The sequence below is a fragment of the Trichosurus vulpecula genome, chromosome 5, assembly GCF_011100635.1.
Source record: "Trichosurus vulpecula isolate mTriVul1 chromosome 5, mTriVul1.pri, whole genome shotgun sequence".
NCBI lineage: Eukaryota > Metazoa > Chordata > Mammalia > Diprotodontia > Phalangeridae > Trichosurus > Trichosurus vulpecula.
This window is the reverse complement of record NC_050577.1, coordinates 194285356-194303868: the sequence shown is the minus strand read 5'-3', so window position 1 is coordinate 194303868 and position 18513 is coordinate 194285356. Positions and strand designations below refer to the sequence as shown.

Genomic DNA, 18513 nt, shown 5'->3' with positions numbered 1-18513 from the left:
ACTTAAAAACTGAGGCCAAAGATCATTCTGTCTGTGTGAGCAGAGACTAAAATTACCAGGTCCTCTGGTCCCTAAACTTTTTTTCAGTCAGCAAGTAAAGGGTCAGTAGAAGCAACCTTGGAGTAGTATAACTAACATCAGAAAGAAGCAATCTAAGCTTGGCCATGGGACCTTCCATTGTGCTCCACTTTGCTCGTACAGGATAGATCCTTAGCTGTGCTACATTCTCAGTGATTAATGACCTCACTGAGCTGCTGGTCTTTTACAGAAATAATGTTCTATCCACCCTAAATCCCTCATGGCCAAAGGGAAACCAAAAATAATGTTCTGGAACTGAATCCAGTATCAGAATGATTTTGTTCCCTGATAGCTTCTGATTCAGATTTTTGGGACAGGTATGAAACCTGCAGAATCATTCCAGAATTCATATTCTCTCACCTCCATTTAGGATACCAGTTCTGCCACTCCCTGACATGTGTGGTGCTACAGTTCCTCATTCTCCGGCTGATGGGCCGCACTGTTACTGCTGTTTTGACCACCTTCTTCTTCCAGATGGTAAGTAACTTTCCCTTTTCATTGCACAGCTCTCACGGGAAGGAAGGTGTGGTGGCATATTGTACTAGGAAAGAAAGACCGGGATTCCTCTTTCTGCCTACATTAGCTGTGTTACATGGGACAAGTCACTTCACCTCTGTGATACTCAGATGTAAAGGGAGTGGATAATAATGCATTTCCCTGAAGCCAGGAAGCTAGGCCTTGTTTCCTTGAGTCCCCTTGGAACTGTACATTCTAGAATTCTGTAACTGGATCAGTTAGATAAACCCTAGGAAAGAAACACATTCTTGCTCTTGCTCTGAGAGTAGGGGAGAATGGACAGCAGAAGCTAAAGATCTGAGCTTTGATTAAAATCCAGTCACTGACTTTCTAGGCTTCAGTTTTCCTATTTATTAAAGAACAGATAATTTAAGGCAGGAGTGATAATGAAGTGCTGGTCCCTCTGGCAGGTCTACCTTCTTGCTGGTTACTATTACACAGCCACTGACAACTATGACATCAAGTGGACAATGCCACACTGCGTCCTGACCTTGAAATTGATTGGTAAGTGATAACAGCTTCAGTTCTTTTTGTCCTTTCCCTACACCTGTATTAGGCTCCTCCCTTCTCAACCAACAGGATTCTCCTATTTTCTCCCTTGCCTTCTTAGGATTGTGCAGTTCCCACCCACATTCAGTCCCTGAGCTACACACTCAGTGCTTCCCCCTCCCCCTCCGCTTTACCCCACCTTCTCTCTCCGCCCAGGTCTGGCTGTTGACTACTATGATGGAGGGAGAGATTGGGTAAGTAAACATACATTCCACAGGGAGACTGAAGAAAACAACCAGCGGGAGGGGAAAAGGCTAATGTCACCAAGATGCGTACTCCAATCCCAGGAGCAGGATATCCTCCACAGCCTGGGTTATTACCCTGCTCCAGGTAGCACCTGAGCAAGCATCAGCAGATCTTACTTGCCAGGGTTCGAGCTCTTGACAGAAGTCCAGAGATCACTGACAACAGGGAACCTGGGAGAGAACAGAGAGCTCGCTATTGCTAAGCTCTCCCCAAACATGCTTACACACATACAAAGTGCCTTGCACTAGATCTCTCCCTGCTGAAGTGGATGCTTTGGAATCCTAGAGAAATGGGGCTCAGAATGTTATGTGGGGAGAGTCCCAAGGCTAGTCCTGAAACACCCATTCTTTCCTTTGGCACAGAATTCCTTGTCTGTTGAGCAGCAAAAATATGCCATTTTGAGAGTCCCTTCCCTGATGGAAATTGCTGGTTTCTCCTACTTTTATGGGGGCTTTTTGGTGGGACCCCAGTTCTCCATGAACAACTACATGAAGCTGGTGCAAGGACAGATGACTGATATACCAGGGAAGAAAGCCAACAGGTAATCACATCCCCAAAGATCTTGGTCACGTCTGTCTTACCCTTCTAGGATTGCAGCCACTTCTGTTATGGGGATCCTCCTAATGACTAGCCTGAAGAGCCCTGGAAAACATGGCCCTGTATCACCCAACCCCTGGACTGTTAAAATAGGTCATCAGTAAAGATGTGCCAACATGTTCCACTTGGCTTGTATAGCTTGTGATCCATCAAATCAAATGCAAATGTTTTTTCACATACCATGTACGAACTAAAGTTTGTCCTCCTCACAAAAGTCCACACCTCATGCCCCCGTACAATTTTTCTTTAAACAAGCATTCCTTGAACAAGCAGATTGAGAATTAGAAATGGCCTGTTGCTGACAACTTGGACAATTAAGCCAACATTTGCAGCTTTTCACTTATATGAGGAATGCTAAGGTTGATCAGTTAATATTTGAGTGTCTCCAGTGGGGTTCCTCTCCTGTTCAGTCTTTTAGATTGTACTTACTATGAACCAAGCGCTTTGCAAAGGCTCTGCCTCCTCTAATGCCTGTAGGTTCAACACCTCTTATGTCCTTACAAATCTTGGGTAGGGAAAACATCTTTCCTCCCAGCTGAGCACTTTGGGAAGCATCTTATACCCATTTCAACTGGGTGGCTAAGGCTCTAGATGAACCCTCTCCACATTTTAAATTAGAAGGGTGCAGATGTATACTCTTGACTTTATTTCTCTCCTTCAGTGTCCTACCTGCTCTCAAGCGTCTAAGTTTGGGCCTCTTCTACCTGGTGGGCTATACCCTGCTCAGTCCCTATATCACAGAAGAATATCTCCTCTCCCAGGACTACGAAGTGAGTAGTTATCCTAAGTACCACCACCTGTTAACACTTGGTCTCATTGTTATGTGACAGGGAAAAACTGTAAGAGTCCCTGGCATCTGATTAGCTAGCCAGGCCTTATTTTGTTTCTCAACCAACACCAAAGACCCAGCAGGTACAGAGCAGCTTTCATGAGTGCTATGTTGTCTAATGGTGCACCTTACCTCATTCTGGGTCAATTAGTAGATTGTATCAGGGCCAAGCTGTCCTTAACACTTTCTGTTCACATCCCAGTTCAAAGCTCAGCTGCTTCCCTCCAGGGAAGTCCTCTCAACATGCTCTTTCTGTGCTTTGACAGTGTTAATGTGGGGCTTCTATGCCTATAGAGGGCACAGGAGACTAGTTCCAGTTTCTGCCCTCCATCTAACCAGCCAGAAAACCTGAGCATGTTCTTTTTCCCCTTTTGACCAGTGCTTGGAAGCACACAGGGAACTAAGCACTTGACAAGTGACCGCTGAGGGGACAGGTTAGAAGCCAATGCTAATAATCCCCAGGGTTTGTAAGGAAGAAGTGGAAGATAAAAGTTGTAGTCTCCTCTCCACCTTCCTGTTAACAAGGGAGTTATGTTGAACTATCAACTAAGAAACCAGAAAAAAATCACCAAGTATGGGGCAGGTCAGTCAAGAGCACAAGCACTGGGGGTTTACCCAGAGGGTGGCCCAGATTCAGTGGCATCCTTAATGCGTGTTTTCTTTCTCCTCCAAGAACCGCCCCTTCTGGTTCCGCTGCCTATACATGCTAGTTTGGGGCAAGTTTGTGCTCTACAAATACGTCACCTGTTGGCTGGTCACGGTGAGTAGAAGAGAGGCAGGGGGAGGAGACCCTAGCTGGGAGTAAGAAACTATCTGTACCCGTAGTTGTCCCCCTGACTCAATCCTTCCTTCAGGAAGGAGTGTGCATTCTGACTGGACTGGGCTTCAATGGATTGGATGAGAAGGGATATCCACTGTGGGATGCTTGTGCCAACATGAAAGTATGGCTGTATGAGACCACACCCCGATTTACTGGCACCATTGCCTCCTTCAACATCAACACCAATGCCTGGGTGGCCCGGTAAGCACCTGGGAGTATTGGCGAGCGCGCGCACACACACACCTTTTCTCATTTACCCTGGAGATGGAGGCGGGAGTATATCACATGTCACCACTCAGTCTCCTTTTGGATGAACTCAAGAACCTTACTAGGCCTTGCCTGAAAACTGAGCCATATCTGCATTTGTGACCCTGGAGGGCGAGTTGTACCCTGGAGGGTACGACTTCCTACAATGGGTACCAGTCTAGAGGTCAGAGTTGGCTTCATCCTCAGCTCTGAAACAAACTAGCGAGGTGGCCTTGGGAAGTCATTTTACCATCTGCACCATGCTTCCTTACCCATCCCCCACCCCTGTTCTGTCTCTACCAACCTCCCTTACCAGCATCAATGGGGAACAGAAAGAAACTAGCAACCAGCTCAGATTTTCTTGGGAAACCGGGGATGACAGATCAGAGGGTCAGGGGCACCAAGTCCTGGTTTGCTCTGAACACGCAGACTCATCCATTTCCCCTCTTGTCTCCAGCTACGTCTTCAAGAGGCTCAAGTTTCTCGGGAGCAAAGTGGTGTCCCAGGGTCTATCCCTGTTTTTCTTGGCCTTGTGGCATGGGCTGCACTCCGGCTACCTGATCTGCTTCCAGATGGAGTTCCTTATCGTTATTGTGGAGAGACAGGTGGGGTACACACACTAGACTGGAAGAGCAAGTAGCGGTGAGGGCCAGGTGCTGACTATGCATCCTTGTCTGTCCCTTCCAGGCTGCCCGCTTAATTACAGAGAGCCCGGTCCTGAGCAAGCTGGCATCCATCACTGTCCTGAAGCCCATCTTCTACCTAGTGCAGCAAACCATCCACTGGCTCTTCATGGGTTATTCTATGACTGCCTTTTGCCTTTTCACATGGGACAAATGGTTCAAAGTAAGTTGTAAGATGGATTGAGGGTGACTGCCTATTGGGATTGAGAGAGAATAACTAAAAACCAGGACACACCACCTCAAGGCTTCTATTCTGTACTTAACCTCAGTGATCTGCATCTCCCCACAGGTCTACAAGTCTATCTATTTTCTTGGCCATGTCTTCTTCCTGAGCCTCCTATTCATATTGCCTTATGTTCACAAAATAATGGTGCCAAGGAAAGAAAAATTAAAGAAAGCAGAGTAATCTGCTTCCCTGGTAAGTGAGCCTGAGGCTCCATGTTGGCAAAGATTACTGGGAAGTAGGGATTGTAGGATGGTTCTAGTCAGCCCTCTTCTCTCTTCTCTTGCAGGTGGCCTAAAATGGGACTGGTACAGGAGCTACTGCCTCCCTTTCCATAGGACTCCTTTGCCCTGAGGACACATGGAAGATAGAAGCAGGGACTAGGAAGGCATGGCAGCTCCAGCAGATCTCCTTTGCCCTAGGGGAGTGTGGAGGGACCCATCTCACTCCTGGGCTCCCCCACACACATTGCCTTATCTCTCCCCTTCAGCTGGGAATCCTATTTCTTTTCTGCTGATTTACTATGATTATACATGTGCCGATACCACAGCCACCTCCCCATGGAAGGGAAGGGACACAGGTTCTACCTGCTTCATTTTTCTACCTTGGAATCGTACCAGATAAAACCACTTCTGTTTGTTCGGTTTTTCATCTAGTGCTCCTCGCTGCTTTTTTTCCCCCAGTCAAGAGCTTTCCCTCTCCCACCTACCATATTGTCCTTGGGGTGCTAGGATGAAGTACCCCATGGATTCATCCTCTCTCTGCAGCTTAAATAGGGGACAAAGGTTGGGATTGCCAAGTTAGCGTAGGAATTCTCCTTGAATAATCCTGTTTGTAAAAAAAAAAAAATTTATACATGGAGAAGCCTGTATGAAAAAGAACAGTCTAAATGTCCCTCAGTACAGTAGGATCCTGTAAACAGGATTGCCCAGCAGTCAGTTCCATGGCTTTCAAGACGTGATGTCTTGAAATGTAAGATGTCTCAATGTACGGGAGCAAGGTCTTCCACTGTTAAATGATACCCCAAGCTTCTTCAAAGGCTGTGGTAAGTTTGGCACAGGTAAGGGCAGCAGAAAGGGGATAGTTGCTAATGGATACCATCTTCTCTGTGTAATCCACATTGATCTAGGAGATGAAAAAAAAAATAAGTTGCTATACAAAAAAGAGAACTATCTCCCCCCAGGAAGGGAGTAACTGGAGTCAATGAGAGATAAACAGCACTCTAGCTTCTGTAACTGACTAGGAAAGGACAAGTAACTCTAACATTACTCGAAATATCTTGGGTTAAAGCAGCATCCAAGCTTGCTCTCCAATTCTGTAATTGCAAAACAAAAATCCTCCCTTCCATATTTTATACCAAACTACACTCCTACAAAAGAGCAGCTACTGTACCATTTAGTCCCAGAAGCATCTCTTACCGAGCCATGGGCAAAGGCCCCAACAACAAAGACGATAGGGTCACTACTGGGAGCCAGCTCTTTAACATCACTGACAACAGGGACAGAAAAGGAAGTGCCAATCTTCATACAGCCTGCAGGAAAATGGTCTGACACTGGATTCTTGATCACCTAAGGAGAAGAGACAATGAGTTCAGTCTAAGAAACAAGTCTGTGAATCCCCCAGACTTCCTTCTCTTCTCCCCTTAAACCATCAAGTCCTTACCTTCAACAGCTTCTGGGGACCGTCAGCTGCTCGAACACTGAGTTTGTGCAGGAGCTGAACTATTGAAAGAAGGGACAGTTCAAAACCAGAACAAGGGTTTGCTTCCTCCTCCTAGCAGTAGCAACCAGAACAGTAGCTAGGGAACTAGATGAGCCCACTATGCATCACTAAGCAAGAGTGCCAGACTTTCCAGCAAGTGCTAGTCAGACTCTGAAAGGCTCTGTTCCCATCTGTCTGAAACTCAATCAAGTCTGTAACTGAAATAAATAGAGCCTAGAAGGGAAAGCACTTTGTTTCTGTTCGCATGGAAAGGTGTGGTGATTACTATACCCACTATTAGCCATCCCAAACTGCCACTCCGCCTCTTCTCTTAACCCCTGCTAAGTTCCTCTTGAATTGTCTCTGAGGACAAATGACCTGACTCTCACCCATGAGGCCACAGAAGCGGTCAAAGGTCCTAGGAATGCGAGTCTGGGGGTTCACCTCAATCAGAACATTCTTTTGAGTATGGATGTAAACTTGGAGCATGCCAGCACGGTTCAAAGGACTGTCCATCAGCATCAACAAGCTCTAAGGAAAATAGGAATCAGGACCAGTGAGGAAAGAAAGAAACAGCAGCTTCACTCTCCCTGTAAAGTATGTTTCTGAAGCTACCTGGTGGGCTATGTCAGGTCTCACTTCTCCAGGGTCCCGTCCATTTTTCAAGAGTATAGATTTGTGTTTGTCACAGTTCAGCAGCTCATAGGTTTTCCCTACCTGGGAAGAGAAAGAAGTAGAAAGCAGCAAAGTCTGTCTAATTTTTCAAAATGGAGAGAGCACTTACTGTGTGTACAAAGACAGTTCTAAATTTAATTATTTAAATTTAATTATTTGGGGTCACTGGCTATCTAGAAATCTATAAAGTTCATGCATCCCAAGCTTTCTTCCCCAATTCAAAACACCTATAACTGAAAAACTCACTATGGCTAAAACAAATAGGGCTTCAAGAAATCTGACAAAAGTATTTTAAGTAACTACCTGTGAAGTGAAACACTACATGGAACACTCCTGGGGCAAAAGTCCCCAAAGTGGAAAGCATAATTGCTATTTTCACCATGAGGATATAGTTTTGAAACAGACGAGTAATGTAATATGTATACGAATAATTACAGCAGAAAGAAGTGAAGATGAACATGAATTCTTTTTAAAAGTCTGCTGAGTAAGTTAAGGGTAACAGGAGTGATGGGACATGGGAGTGGGAAAAGTGTGAATGAAAGCAACTGATGATGAAGGGCCTTATCATAAAATGCTGATAAGAGAACATAAAAGCTAGTTGGAGGGGCAGATGTATGACTTAACAGGAAAACGAGCAAGAAACGAGGTGGAAGTTTCTATAATCTTGGGAGGCAGTATGATACAATGGAAAATCCCAGTTCTGCCACTCTCCCACACATATGACCTAGGGCTTGTCGTTCTAAACCTCAGTTTCCTCATCTGTAAAATAAGGGGGTTGGACTACCCCTATGACAGGGGTAGATATCTTAAGGTAGTCAGGGAAATTAAAGGAAGGGATTAGTCAGCAACAAAAAAAAAAAGAATTCAGTAAAACAAAGTAACAAGTATGAGAAGCAGAGGGTCAGAAATTGCCAACCTGGACTACCAGAAGAATGACAGAGACACTGCTAATGGACAAGGTAACAGGCTTTTGGACTGAAGTAACTGAACATAACTGGGATTCAGAAGACTGAGAGAGTGACCCAGCCTCAGAGAAGCTCCTTTATTTACCCTTCTATAACTGCATGAATCTCTCAAAATCAGTGTTAGAAATGAAAGGGACCTATAGCAAATGTGGCATATTCACTTGAGTATTTTGTATATTCAGGAACGTTGTACAAAGATTATGAGCTAGACTCATTTGTGCATAGACGGTGGATGAAACCATGAAAAGGAAAACTTTCTGAGGACTAAGACACAGTGTAGTGTACCTTTGAGAAAGGTTTTTTTTAAAATGCTGTTAGAGGATCCATTAGCAGCACTGCAAGAAGGTAGTGTCAGATAATCACTTGTCAGGGATTCAGTGGAAGGATCTGGACTAAAGGCCCTGGTCTGCTTTCAACTGAGTCTGTGATTAAAACACCATCGAGGCACACACATCAGATCTATAGTATTAAATATACCAAAAGAGGAAGGAGCTGATTTTTAAAAACCAGTAATAATCGTTAACATGAAAGGTGATTTAAAACTTAGCCAATAGCTTTTCCCTCTCCCTGCTCACCCCACAAACTAATGCAATCTAAGAGTAGAGGGTGTCCATAATCCCTACATTAGAAAGACTAGTAACTGACAAAATATAGTGGCAGATAACTCTGATACACAGGAAACTCAGTGAATTTACACTTTTTTTAAAAAAGACAAAGATAGGTGAGAAGACAAAAAAAAAGGCTTAAGTCTTTGCATAGACAGGTTTGCAATGAATAATTCAATAATTAAGAAGAATCCGTATGTTCATCAGTATGGGTTCCCCATCCACTAATGCTGCACACAATGGTCTTATAGAGATACTATGGCTGATTCACCTGGTGCAGCTATCCTGGTCTTTAGGCCACAGAAACACCTAGGCATACTCAGAGGCTCTTTATCTGACATAATTTCCAATTTGCTAGAATAGCCTTAGCCCACTGTCCTTTCTATGCTACAATGAAAAGACCAGAATAAAACAGCAAAGGACTAGGTATGCTGAAACCAAAGACTTTTGGGTCAATCAGACATACAGAAGACCAACCTATTCAACCCCTATCAACAACCTGGATTAAGGCTTGGGTGGCAGCACACTAATCAGATGTGCAGACAAAAATCCTAGGAGTAGTTAATGTCAGATGACATACCAGAGCCATAAAATTTATTAGGGATAAGCATAAAGTCCTTTACTTGGGCTGAAATAATCATGTACAGGACAGAAAAGGTAATGAAGGTATTAGAAGGTAATGAATACCTTCGTTAAGGTCGTATCTGTGAGAATAGTGAGAAGGGATCAGATGGGATAAGTACTGTGAAGGTAGAAAGGGCAGGGATTTGGCACAAGATTTGTGAGGTGAGGTCCTGAGGAGTAGAGGGTAATACCAAGATTATGAAAATCTGAGACTGAAAAGAATGCTAAGGCCTTCAACAGAAATAGGGACATTTTGAAGAGAAAGTAGGTTTGGGAAGAAAGCTAATGAGCTCAGTTTTAGATATACTGAATTTCAGATGTCTTTACGACATCCAATTTAAATGCCCAGGCTTTGTTCAAAGGAAAGGAGAAAGGGCAGTATGTAACTAAACCACAGTTAATTCTGCCTTCTCTACGTCCAATCTACCCACAAATCACGGTCCTTTCTTGTTTTTGATCTTTTTGGTTCCAACATACTTTTTTTTTTTAAAGTCCTCTGCCATTTTATTTTGATGTTTCATTGTGGCATGGAGAAGACAATGGGCCTTTGAAGGCCATTCTAATAAATTGCAAGCTATGTCAGATAAGAGCCTCTAAGTACGTCCAGGTGAATGATTTTGTATCTGAAGACCATAGTTGTGGTCAATCTTGCAAACAAAGAGGACAATTAAATTCATGGAAGGTGGTTGAGGTCATGAAGAGAGAAAGTTAAGAGACAAGAGAAGGGAATCCAGAATTGTGCCTTAGGAAACAACCACAGCTAAGGGAGTTTGACATGGATTAACAAGCTAGTCAAGGAGACTGAGAAGCAGGGGGATGTAAAAAGAACCAGGACAGGGTAGCCCCCAAAACCCAAAGAGATAAGACTGAAGAGTGTTGCTCAATGAAAACTGAGAAGGCATCAGATTTGGTGATTTGGGTGAAAGTGAAACTCACCATAAGTTTTGCAGAGAATTCTGCCAGGATGAGACATTGGAATGGATAGCTAATTTTATAAGAATCTCACAAAAGTGGTACAAATGGTGAGTAAGCAAACAGCTAATGTGATTCAGTACAGCCTATACTTGTACAGTATAACCTTTTTGCAGTATTCAAAACTTTAATACGCATTATCTCATTTGATCCTCACAAAATTTCTAGTTTAAAGATAAAAGAAAACGAGACTTAATTTGCCCAAGATCATAAATTTGAGTTGGAATAATACTCATGTCCATTAGTACTGACCCCTGAAAGAAAATAACTTCCCTGATGCCACAGATAATAAAAAGCGAGCCAGAAATTGATCCCTGTCCTCCAAATCCAATTTTCCCATCAAACGCTAGGTAATGGAACTACCTGGTCCCAAGTTCTTTACGCTGAAACCATTTGTTCAAATTACGAAGTTGTTAAGGGGAAGGGAACGCACGGTATTCAAATTAACTTAACAAATGGAAGAAGACTAGCAAATGTTTACAATCAGAAGGCGGCAAGAGGTTAAGCGTCTAAGGGGAAAATATGCCCAGTTTACAGATAAAAAAGGAGGTAGGCCCTCTTCACCACCAGTCACCTCCATCAGAGTACAGACCTTAGATTGGAGGAATCAGACGGCTGGGGAGGAGTGGCCAGTTTTAGGAATATAAGTCTTTTTCTGAAGAATCCGCCATTCTAACTTTTTTAAGGAGGGGGGCTCCCTCTGCCAATACAAATCGGCCCCCCTTGGCCATCTTTCAATTTCCGAGGCTTGCCCGTGGCACTGAGCGTTCCAGCTACATTTCCCAGGGTCACGTAGCTGGTATGTTTCTGCAGCAGCATTTGAACCCAGGTCTTTCCAATTCCAAGGCTTTATGGGGTCTGGGGGGCAGCAGTTACCTTAATGCCCTAAATCCCAAAGAAGATTCACGGAAGAGTTCCAAGACGGCGCGAGCCAGTCACGCACGCAGGCTGGGGGCGAGGGGCACGAGCCTCCACAACTGCCCCTACCTCGAGAGGAGCGGGCCTGAGAAACAGCCCCCAGCGGAAGAGGGGAAAAGAGCCGCCACCCCCCACTGCACGGGTGTTTCCGTTGCCTCCCCCCATAAAGAGCAGCGAGTCCCTGCTCCACGGCAGGGTTCCCGGACTCTACCCCCGCCCCGGGTCCGCTCCTCTCCTCTCTTTTCCTACCATACCCTGACAGTCTCCAGGCTGGCGCCTTCCAGCACCACCACGAGCCGCCGGCCTCCGCTTTTGCTCCCCGCTCCGAGACGGGGTCTTTTGGGTTCCGCCGCTTCCCAGTCTCGCTCCGGCTCCCGAATGCGCCGTTCACGTGCCTGGAAACCATCACCGGGCGCCGCCATCTTGCAACCGGGCACAGCGTTGGAAATGGCACAAACCTTACCCAGGATGCCTCTCCACAAACGGGCGCGGGGACGCAACTACTTCCGCCCGGACTCCGTGACTTCCGGTTACCATCTTTGAAGAGGGCTCACGAGCCCAGGGGACGATGCCGTGGCTGAGGCGCCCTCTCCGGAGGACTGGGTCACGGGAAGGAGGGGAGGCAACTTCCGATCACGTGGAGGCGGTGCCCGAAGTTCGAGTCCTCTCCGGAAATAGGGGGAGAGTTTAGGAGGCAGCGCTCTTCCGGTGCCCTTTCTCCTGGGAGGAGCCGAGCAGGTAGCGGAGCCTCGTGTGAGAGGAGGCAGCACTGGCCAGTGCCAGGGCCCCGGACTGCGGAAGGGCAAGGGGAGAAGCGGTCGGCATTCCCGGCCTAGTACCCCGCCTCGGCGCCATAGAGTGGACATGGCCCAGAACCTGAAGGACTTCGCGGGGCGGCTGCCCGCTGGGCCCCGTGGCATGGGCACGGCGCTGAAGCTGCTGTTCGGGGCCGGGGCCGTGGCCTACGGAGTCCGAGAGTCCGTGTTCACTGGTGAGAGCGGCGGGAAGGGGCCCCCCACGTGGACGCTTGCCCCGCCCCGCCCCCCTCGGTGCCCTGACCCCGCCGCCCGAGAACTTTGACCTAACCTTGAGTCCCCTGCCCAGCCCGCCCTCCGCTTCCTCATCCCCAAGCCCCCCTCTCCTCTGTGGCCCGCTTCTACTTTGCATTCTGCCCACCCCCAGACACACCCACATATCCGCGGCTCCCCAGGATCCCCCTGTCCCCACGTCTCCCCACTCCCCAGGCATCCTTCCATCTCCACCGCCGGCTGGCCACCCAGGGCTTTCCCTTATTGACGTCCTTCAACTCTCTCCTTCCCCTTGTAGTGGAAGGTGGGCAAAGAGCCATTTTCTTTAACCGAATCGGGGGTGTGCAGCAGGACACCATCCTCTCGGAAGGACTACATTTCAGGTAAATCGTGGGAACGGGATGCCCAGTGTAGGATGCCTGGGTTTTGTTCTTAGCCCTGGGCAGAACCACCTGCATTCCGTGTTTTCCCTCTCCTTTCTTCCTCTACCCCACCCCCCCAAAAGGGTCACACAAGACATCAGTTACTGTAGCATCTGCATTATCTTACGGGCACTGCCAAGGGGTCCCCCAGGATTTCCCCGTTAGACCTTTTTCCTATTTAAGTGCTTGTTTAGAGGGCCCGAGGGGTTTGAAAACTTCTGTGAAAGGGTTCTGTAGGGATAATGGAGAGAAGGGGTATTCATCTTTTTAATCTCCTTTCTGTATCTTGAGGGGAAAAAAATGAATGGGATTCAGGTGGCTAGAATGGGTGAGGGAAGACAGGACCCTCCATGAGCCCCCCATGACCTAGCTTCTTGCCATCCCTCCTCACCCCCAGGATCCCCTGGTTCCAGTACCCCATCATCTATGACATTCGTGCCCGGCCCCGCAAGATCTCTTCTCCCACAGGCTCCAAAGGTGGGTCCAAAAGAGGTTAAAGTGTACAACCTGTACAGGAGAGACAGCAACACACATGGTTTCTACACTTTGGATATGAAGGTGGGAGACCTCTTGCATCACACGTAAACAATATTGCACCCACTTTAATGCTCTTCCATCTGTTGCCAAACCCCTAGCTGTCATCTCTGCCTCCTCATCTCTGCTCTTAGCCACACTTGTTGCCAATCACTCCTGCGAGCCTCAGGATCTTTCTGTTCTTTCAGGACGTCCATACCTCTCACCTGGATTGTACAGATTTAGAGGTAGACTGATAAACTAATCTTCCCTGTTTCCAATGTCCTTCCCTACTTTAGAAGACACTGATTACGTTGCTTCTCTTTTCAGAAACTTTCGTTGGCTCCTAGTTGTCCACAGGATGAGCTTTATATGCCCAACCCTAAGTTGGCGGGTATACCCACTCTGCTTTTCTGTTGTGGGTCCTGGACTAGTAAAACTATGGGACCTTAGAGACTATCTAGTACAGCCCCTCATTTTGCAGAAACTGAGTGAGACCCGGGTTATGTCATTTGAACTGGGGTCTTCTGACTGCCAGGCTAGTACTGTGGTATAGCATACTTGTATACTATAGAATATGGTGCTTCCTTTCATGTTCTCTGAGCTATAGACAAAGCTCAAACCACCTACAGGGCTCCTCTTCAAGTTAATTATTAAATTAAATTCCAGGAGATTTCTTGGCTTCTCTTCTATTCTCATTTCCTAGTATCTAGAGGTCTTCTAGTCTAGGCTTTCACACAAGCCTTCTGCCTGTACGTGTCTCCTCAAAGAGGGAAACTCTGGGCTGCTGTTAGAAAAACCTTCCATTGAGATAGATCTAGTCATGCCATTCCTTTCTTCAAAGATCATAGATGAGAAAGTAGCACGGCATTGTGGAAACCATATTGGGCCTAGACGGGTTTAGGTGGGAATACTTTCTGAGACCCTTAACTAGCTGAGTGACCCTGGGCCAGTTACTTACCCCTCTGAATTTCAATTTCCTCATCCATGAAATGAAGGTAATACTAGCCCCTGCCTCACAGGGTTCTTTTGAGGGTCAAACATTTGAAGTGTTTTTGCAAACCTTAAAGCACGATATAAACATGAGCTTTCATTGCCGAATAATAATAAATCCCATTTAGAGCCTGCCACGATCTGCACCCCGAAATCTGTCCAGGCCTTTTTCAGACCCATGTATTCTGGCATTTCCCACTTCCATAGGTTTGCCTGTACTAGACTCTTGAGTCAGCAGTGATTCCCCCTCTCCCTTTTCCATTGGAGTTCTAGTCATTCAGAGGCCAGCTCCTTCATCATCACTCACATTGTACAGTACTTTAAAGTTCGCAAACACGTATCAGGAAGCAGAGACTTAACCAAAGTCAGGCGGGTAGTAAGTTTCTACAGTGAGATTTGGGACCTGTGCTTGGGTTCAATTCTGTCTCCTCTTTCATGTGGCTTTTCACTCTTCCCTCTTGTCCTCGATTTTGAAATTCCCATCAGTTTTCTGTGCATAGTGGGTGCTTACTGACTTGAACTGCTTAAGCCATTGCCTCAACTGGTTTAGTTTAATCCAGCCAGCATCAGCCCTATAGGAAGTGGTCTTCAGCTCAGAGTGACCGCCCCCGTTTCTGCCTACCGAGATCCTTCACTGTGTGCACAGCGACAGTGGGATATGTTATAATTACCTGCGTTGATGTACACATCTTATTTCCTGCCCCTGTATTGAGAATGTGTAAAAGACCTTGCCTCAGGTGCTGAGTAATGTCTGTGGAATGAATAAGCACGTGCCTTCCCCCTTCACATCACCTTGTATACTTGCCCTCTTTCCAAACCTGGCTTAGAATTCATTGCCCCAAGAGTTGCACTGCCTAGATACTGAGGCAGTTGGTCGCTGGAGCTGAGTGTATCTGCACATGCTTTAACTCAAGTCTCAGGTCTCCTGTGTATACTTAGGGGAAGAAAGGATTCTGTCTCCTCTCTTGATCAAGTAGCTATTCAGTTTGGTTTAGCAAGTGCCAAACTAGATGCTGAGAGAATTCCGTGCTTCACGCCCCCAGCATTGTGAGGCACTGAAGAGAGTAAAGAGAATGCTGGGGGCAGCATGTTTGAATGAGGAGAGGGGAATCCCCTTGTCCTGACCGATGCTTTCTCTTGTTCCCTGCCAAGACCTTCAGATGGTGAACATTTCCCTTCGAGTGCTCTCCCGACCCAATGCCCTGGAGCTGCCCAGCATGTACCAGCGCCTAGGCTTGGACTACGAGGAGCGTGTGTTGCCCTCAATCGTGAATGAGGTGCTCAAGAGTGTTGTGGCCAAGTTTAACGCCTCACAGCTTATCACACAGCGGGCCCAGGTCTGACCCCTTGCATTTCTGCCTCCCTAAGGTCATCAGCATTAATGAATTTGAAGCCCCTACCTACCTAGGCTCGCATGCTAGGTAACAGTTGTAGCCAGGTTCTTGATTTTTATAGAGGCAGCTTGGAAACTTCTGAATCCTTTGGGCAAGTGGGAAGGAGCAGGAGGGAACTGGGGGGTGGAGGGGGGTAGTAATACTCAGGAGACAACATGAGACCCAAAAAGCTTACACAGCCACACATCAGAGGCTCCACATACAAGCTTACTCTGACTTAGCAGGTGCTAGAGGAGGCTAAAGACCCATCTGAACCAAGGCAGGAATCTTGAACGAGATGTGGAAAGTTGCAGTTGGCGGGTCTTCAGTCCCTCTCTGGAAATCTAGGTTTTAGGCTGTTACAGCAATGACTTCTCTTCTATGTTGTCCCTACTTCACTGCTCCTGGGCCTCCCCACCCCCAGGTGTCCTTGTTGATCCGGCGGGAGCTGACAGAACGGGCCAAGGACTTCAGCCTCATTCTGGACGATGTAGCCATCACAGAGCTGAGTTTCAGCAGAGAGTATACAGCCGCCGTGGAGGCCAAGCAAGTGGGTGAGTCACACGGGTAAGAGATGGGTGAATCGGGAGGTGCTGCCCAGCGTTGGGGAAGAAGGGCCAATGATACCTCTCTTCTGTGTCCCACCACCACAGCCCAGCAGGAGGCCCAGAGGGCTCAGTTTCTGGTGGAAAAGGCAAAACAGGAACAGCGACAGAAGATCGTACAAGCTGAGGGTGAAGCTGAGGCTGCCAAAATGATATCCGTCCCCGTATATGTGTTAGAAATCGGTCCCTAAAGGACCAGTGACAGTCGAATCCTCCTCCCTGGCTGGCTGGGTGATGACTCCAAGGCGAATGCGACCTCCGTGCCTTCTGACTCCTGGCTCCCAGGGAGGGTGGGGGGAAGGCTATGGGGATTACAGTGATGGGATCTGGAATCTTGGTAGGGGTGCCAGAGGCCTGGGCCCTTGCTGTAAAGCCAGATCAACAGAATTGCTCAGGCCCCTTGGTTCCCAGTGGCTGCCTCCAGGCCCTGGCAGCTACACCAAGCAGGGGCCCACAGGTGGGGTCAGGGTGAAAGCAGAGGCACTGGCTGCGTCTGAGCGCAAACCCCTAGATCTGACAGCCCCAGAGAGGAACATGAGGCAGGGTAAGGACAGCGGTGTCAGGTCCATCTGTTTCTGTGGCTCCTTAACTGCTTGTACCTTGGGGAAGCTCTGAGCAAGAACCCCGGCTACATCAAACTGCGGAAGATTCGAGCCGCCCAGAACATCTCCAAAACCGTGAGTGTGCAAAGCAGGGAGGAGGAGGAGGGCAGGGCAGGGAAGGCCGTGGCCTTGGCACGTGGCTCATGCCTTCCTCTTGTCTCCAGATCGCCACATCTCAGAACCGAATCTATCTCACTGCTGAGAACCTTGTACTGAACTTGCAGGATGAAAGCTTCACTCGGTGAGAGATGCCTGCACCCCACCACATCCATCTAGGAGCCCTGGAAAGCAGTGTTGGCATCTCCTCAGTTTTAGTCCTTAATGAGCTCTGTGCAAAATCACAACCTTGGTGCCTCACTTAGTGGGGAAGATTTGTGGTGCCAGCCTTGGGGTTTTTAGGATGGAATGAGAGAATCATGATGTGCTTTAAAGTGGTGGGGGGACAGCAGAGACAGTGACATTAGATCATCTTTCCCCCAGGCAAGATTTGGATCACTGCCTTTGGAGGAGGGGATGGTGGGAGAGGTGACAAGTTGAGAGGTTGGGTCCTAAAATTGATGGGTTTTAGTTTCAGGGTCCAAGTCCTATGTCTTATCAGCTGTCCTTAGTTTTGTTAGGGGAAAGCTGCTGGGTGTGGAGTGGAACATAGTATTGTTTGAACCTAAAAGATGTCAAATTATGTCTTTCTCTTTTTATGTTTGCCTCTTCTCTACATGTAACTACAGGGGAAGGTAAGAATTGTGGCTGTGAATGGGTATTGTGGGTGAAGGCTCTTCTTGGAGGTGGGGGTAGTGAGAATTGTCCTACAGCTAAAGCTTATGCATGGGGGTGTTCTAAGACCCCAGCATCTCCAACTTGGGTACATCTCATCCTGAGGTTAGCCTTACTTTGACTAGACTGCTTCTGCCTTTTTGTGGAAACTGAGTGAGGTCTCACTGGGTTCTTTAACCTGTGTCTCTGGCCACTCTCCCTTCTCTATAGTGACAGCCTCATCAAGGGCAAGAAATAGAGACCTCCTCCTGACCTCCAGAGAAAGCTGATCTCTTCCTCCCTGAGTTAGTCTTGGATGAGCCGGCAGACGGGTCCACCTCCCTCACTCCCATCATCATGTGACTTTCCTCCACCACCACCAACCACCCCTCCCCACTCGTTGGATAAATGAAGACTGACAGATGTTCCTTTCCCTAATCCCCCTCCCCATATTTTTCTGGGGGCTTGGGGTATAAGGACTGCGTGATTTCTCAGTGATTTCCTCTCTAGCTGGTTTCCCTCCAACACCGGGAGGAGATAGCAGCTATCCCAGGAATTCTCAATAAATTTTTATTACTTAAGTGGAGTCCAGCGCTGTTCAGGATCTTCTTAACTTCCACCCATGAATGCTGCTGGGACCAGGACTGATCAGATGCACATCTTCTGGTTCACCAGCAGGGGGTGCAAAGAGTTCTGACAAGGTGGGGACCCTTCTAAGGACAGCAGAAGTCAGCACCGAGAGTAAAAGGGGGCTGGGTGTAAGAGTATGGCCTGAGAGCACAGATGAGCATCAACCCAAATCCTGATTGTGGAGCTCTGACCACCAGCTACTCCACTCCTTTCTTGAGACATCAGCAGCTGCAGCTTTGCTGCCACATATCATTTGCCAGATATTGAACCTTTGCAGATATTAGGACAAAGAAGTCAAATACATACTTCTTATCTAAAACCTATACAGTTCATTGGGAGGAAGACCAGGC

General features: G+C 47.3%; 3 protein-coding genes and 1 non-coding gene across 4 annotated transcripts in view; 3 read left to right on the top strand and 1 right to left on the bottom strand.

Annotated features, from left to right (window-relative positions):
* Positions 1–5438, top strand: part of LPCAT3 (lysophosphatidylcholine acyltransferase 3) — a 31361-nt gene extending 25923 nt beyond the window's left edge. Inside the window, exons 3-13 of the mRNA XM_036761248.1 lie at positions 449–555; positions 1005–1098; positions 1300–1337; positions 1752–1930; positions 2648–2756; positions 3489–3575; positions 3670–3836; positions 4339–4486; positions 4569–4727; positions 4854–4982; positions 5077–5438. Of these exons, the coding sequence (XP_036617143.1) occupies positions 449–555; positions 1005–1098; positions 1300–1337; positions 1752–1930; positions 2648–2756; positions 3489–3575; positions 3670–3836; positions 4339–4486; positions 4569–4727; positions 4854–4970 (1205 nt within the window). The 3' untranslated portion in view covers positions 4971–4982; positions 5077–5438. The remainder of the gene's footprint in view (positions 1–448; positions 556–1004; positions 1099–1299; positions 1338–1751; positions 1931–2647; positions 2757–3488; positions 3576–3669; positions 3837–4338; positions 4487–4568; positions 4728–4853; positions 4983–5076) is intronic.
* Positions 5439–5615: 177 nt separating this feature from the next.
* On the bottom strand, positions 5616–11854 carry EMG1 (EMG1 N1-specific pseudouridine methyltransferase). The gene is made up of 6 exons (XM_036761250.1): positions 11502–11854; positions 7104–7205; positions 6878–7019; positions 6450–6508; positions 6206–6355; positions 5616–5912 (listed from the first exon to the last, which is right to left on the bottom strand). The coding sequence occupies exons 1-6, from the start codon at positions 11667–11669 to the stop codon at positions 5799–5801; spliced, it is 735 nt and encodes a 244-aa protein (XP_036617145.1). The 5' UTR covers positions 11670–11854; the 3' UTR covers positions 5616–5798.
* A 68-nt stretch (positions 11855–11922) lies between these two features.
* Positions 11923–18119, top strand: PHB2 (prohibitin 2). Its single transcript, XM_036761249.1, has 10 exons — positions 11923–12238; positions 12574–12658; positions 13095–13174; positions 15356–15540; positions 16001–16130; positions 16230–16333; positions 16781–16858; positions 16948–17024; positions 17509–17514; positions 17765–18119. The coding sequence occupies exons 1-10, from the start codon at positions 12112–12114 to the stop codon at positions 17790–17792; spliced, it is 900 nt and encodes a 299-aa protein (XP_036617144.1). The 5' UTR covers positions 11923–12111; the 3' UTR covers positions 17793–18119.
* Positions 16409–16700, top strand: LOC118852504. Its single transcript, XR_005010576.1, has one exon. It is a non-coding gene; the product is annotated as a small nucleolar RNA U89 (small nucleolar RNA).
* Positions 18120–18513: the final 394 nt, after the last annotated feature.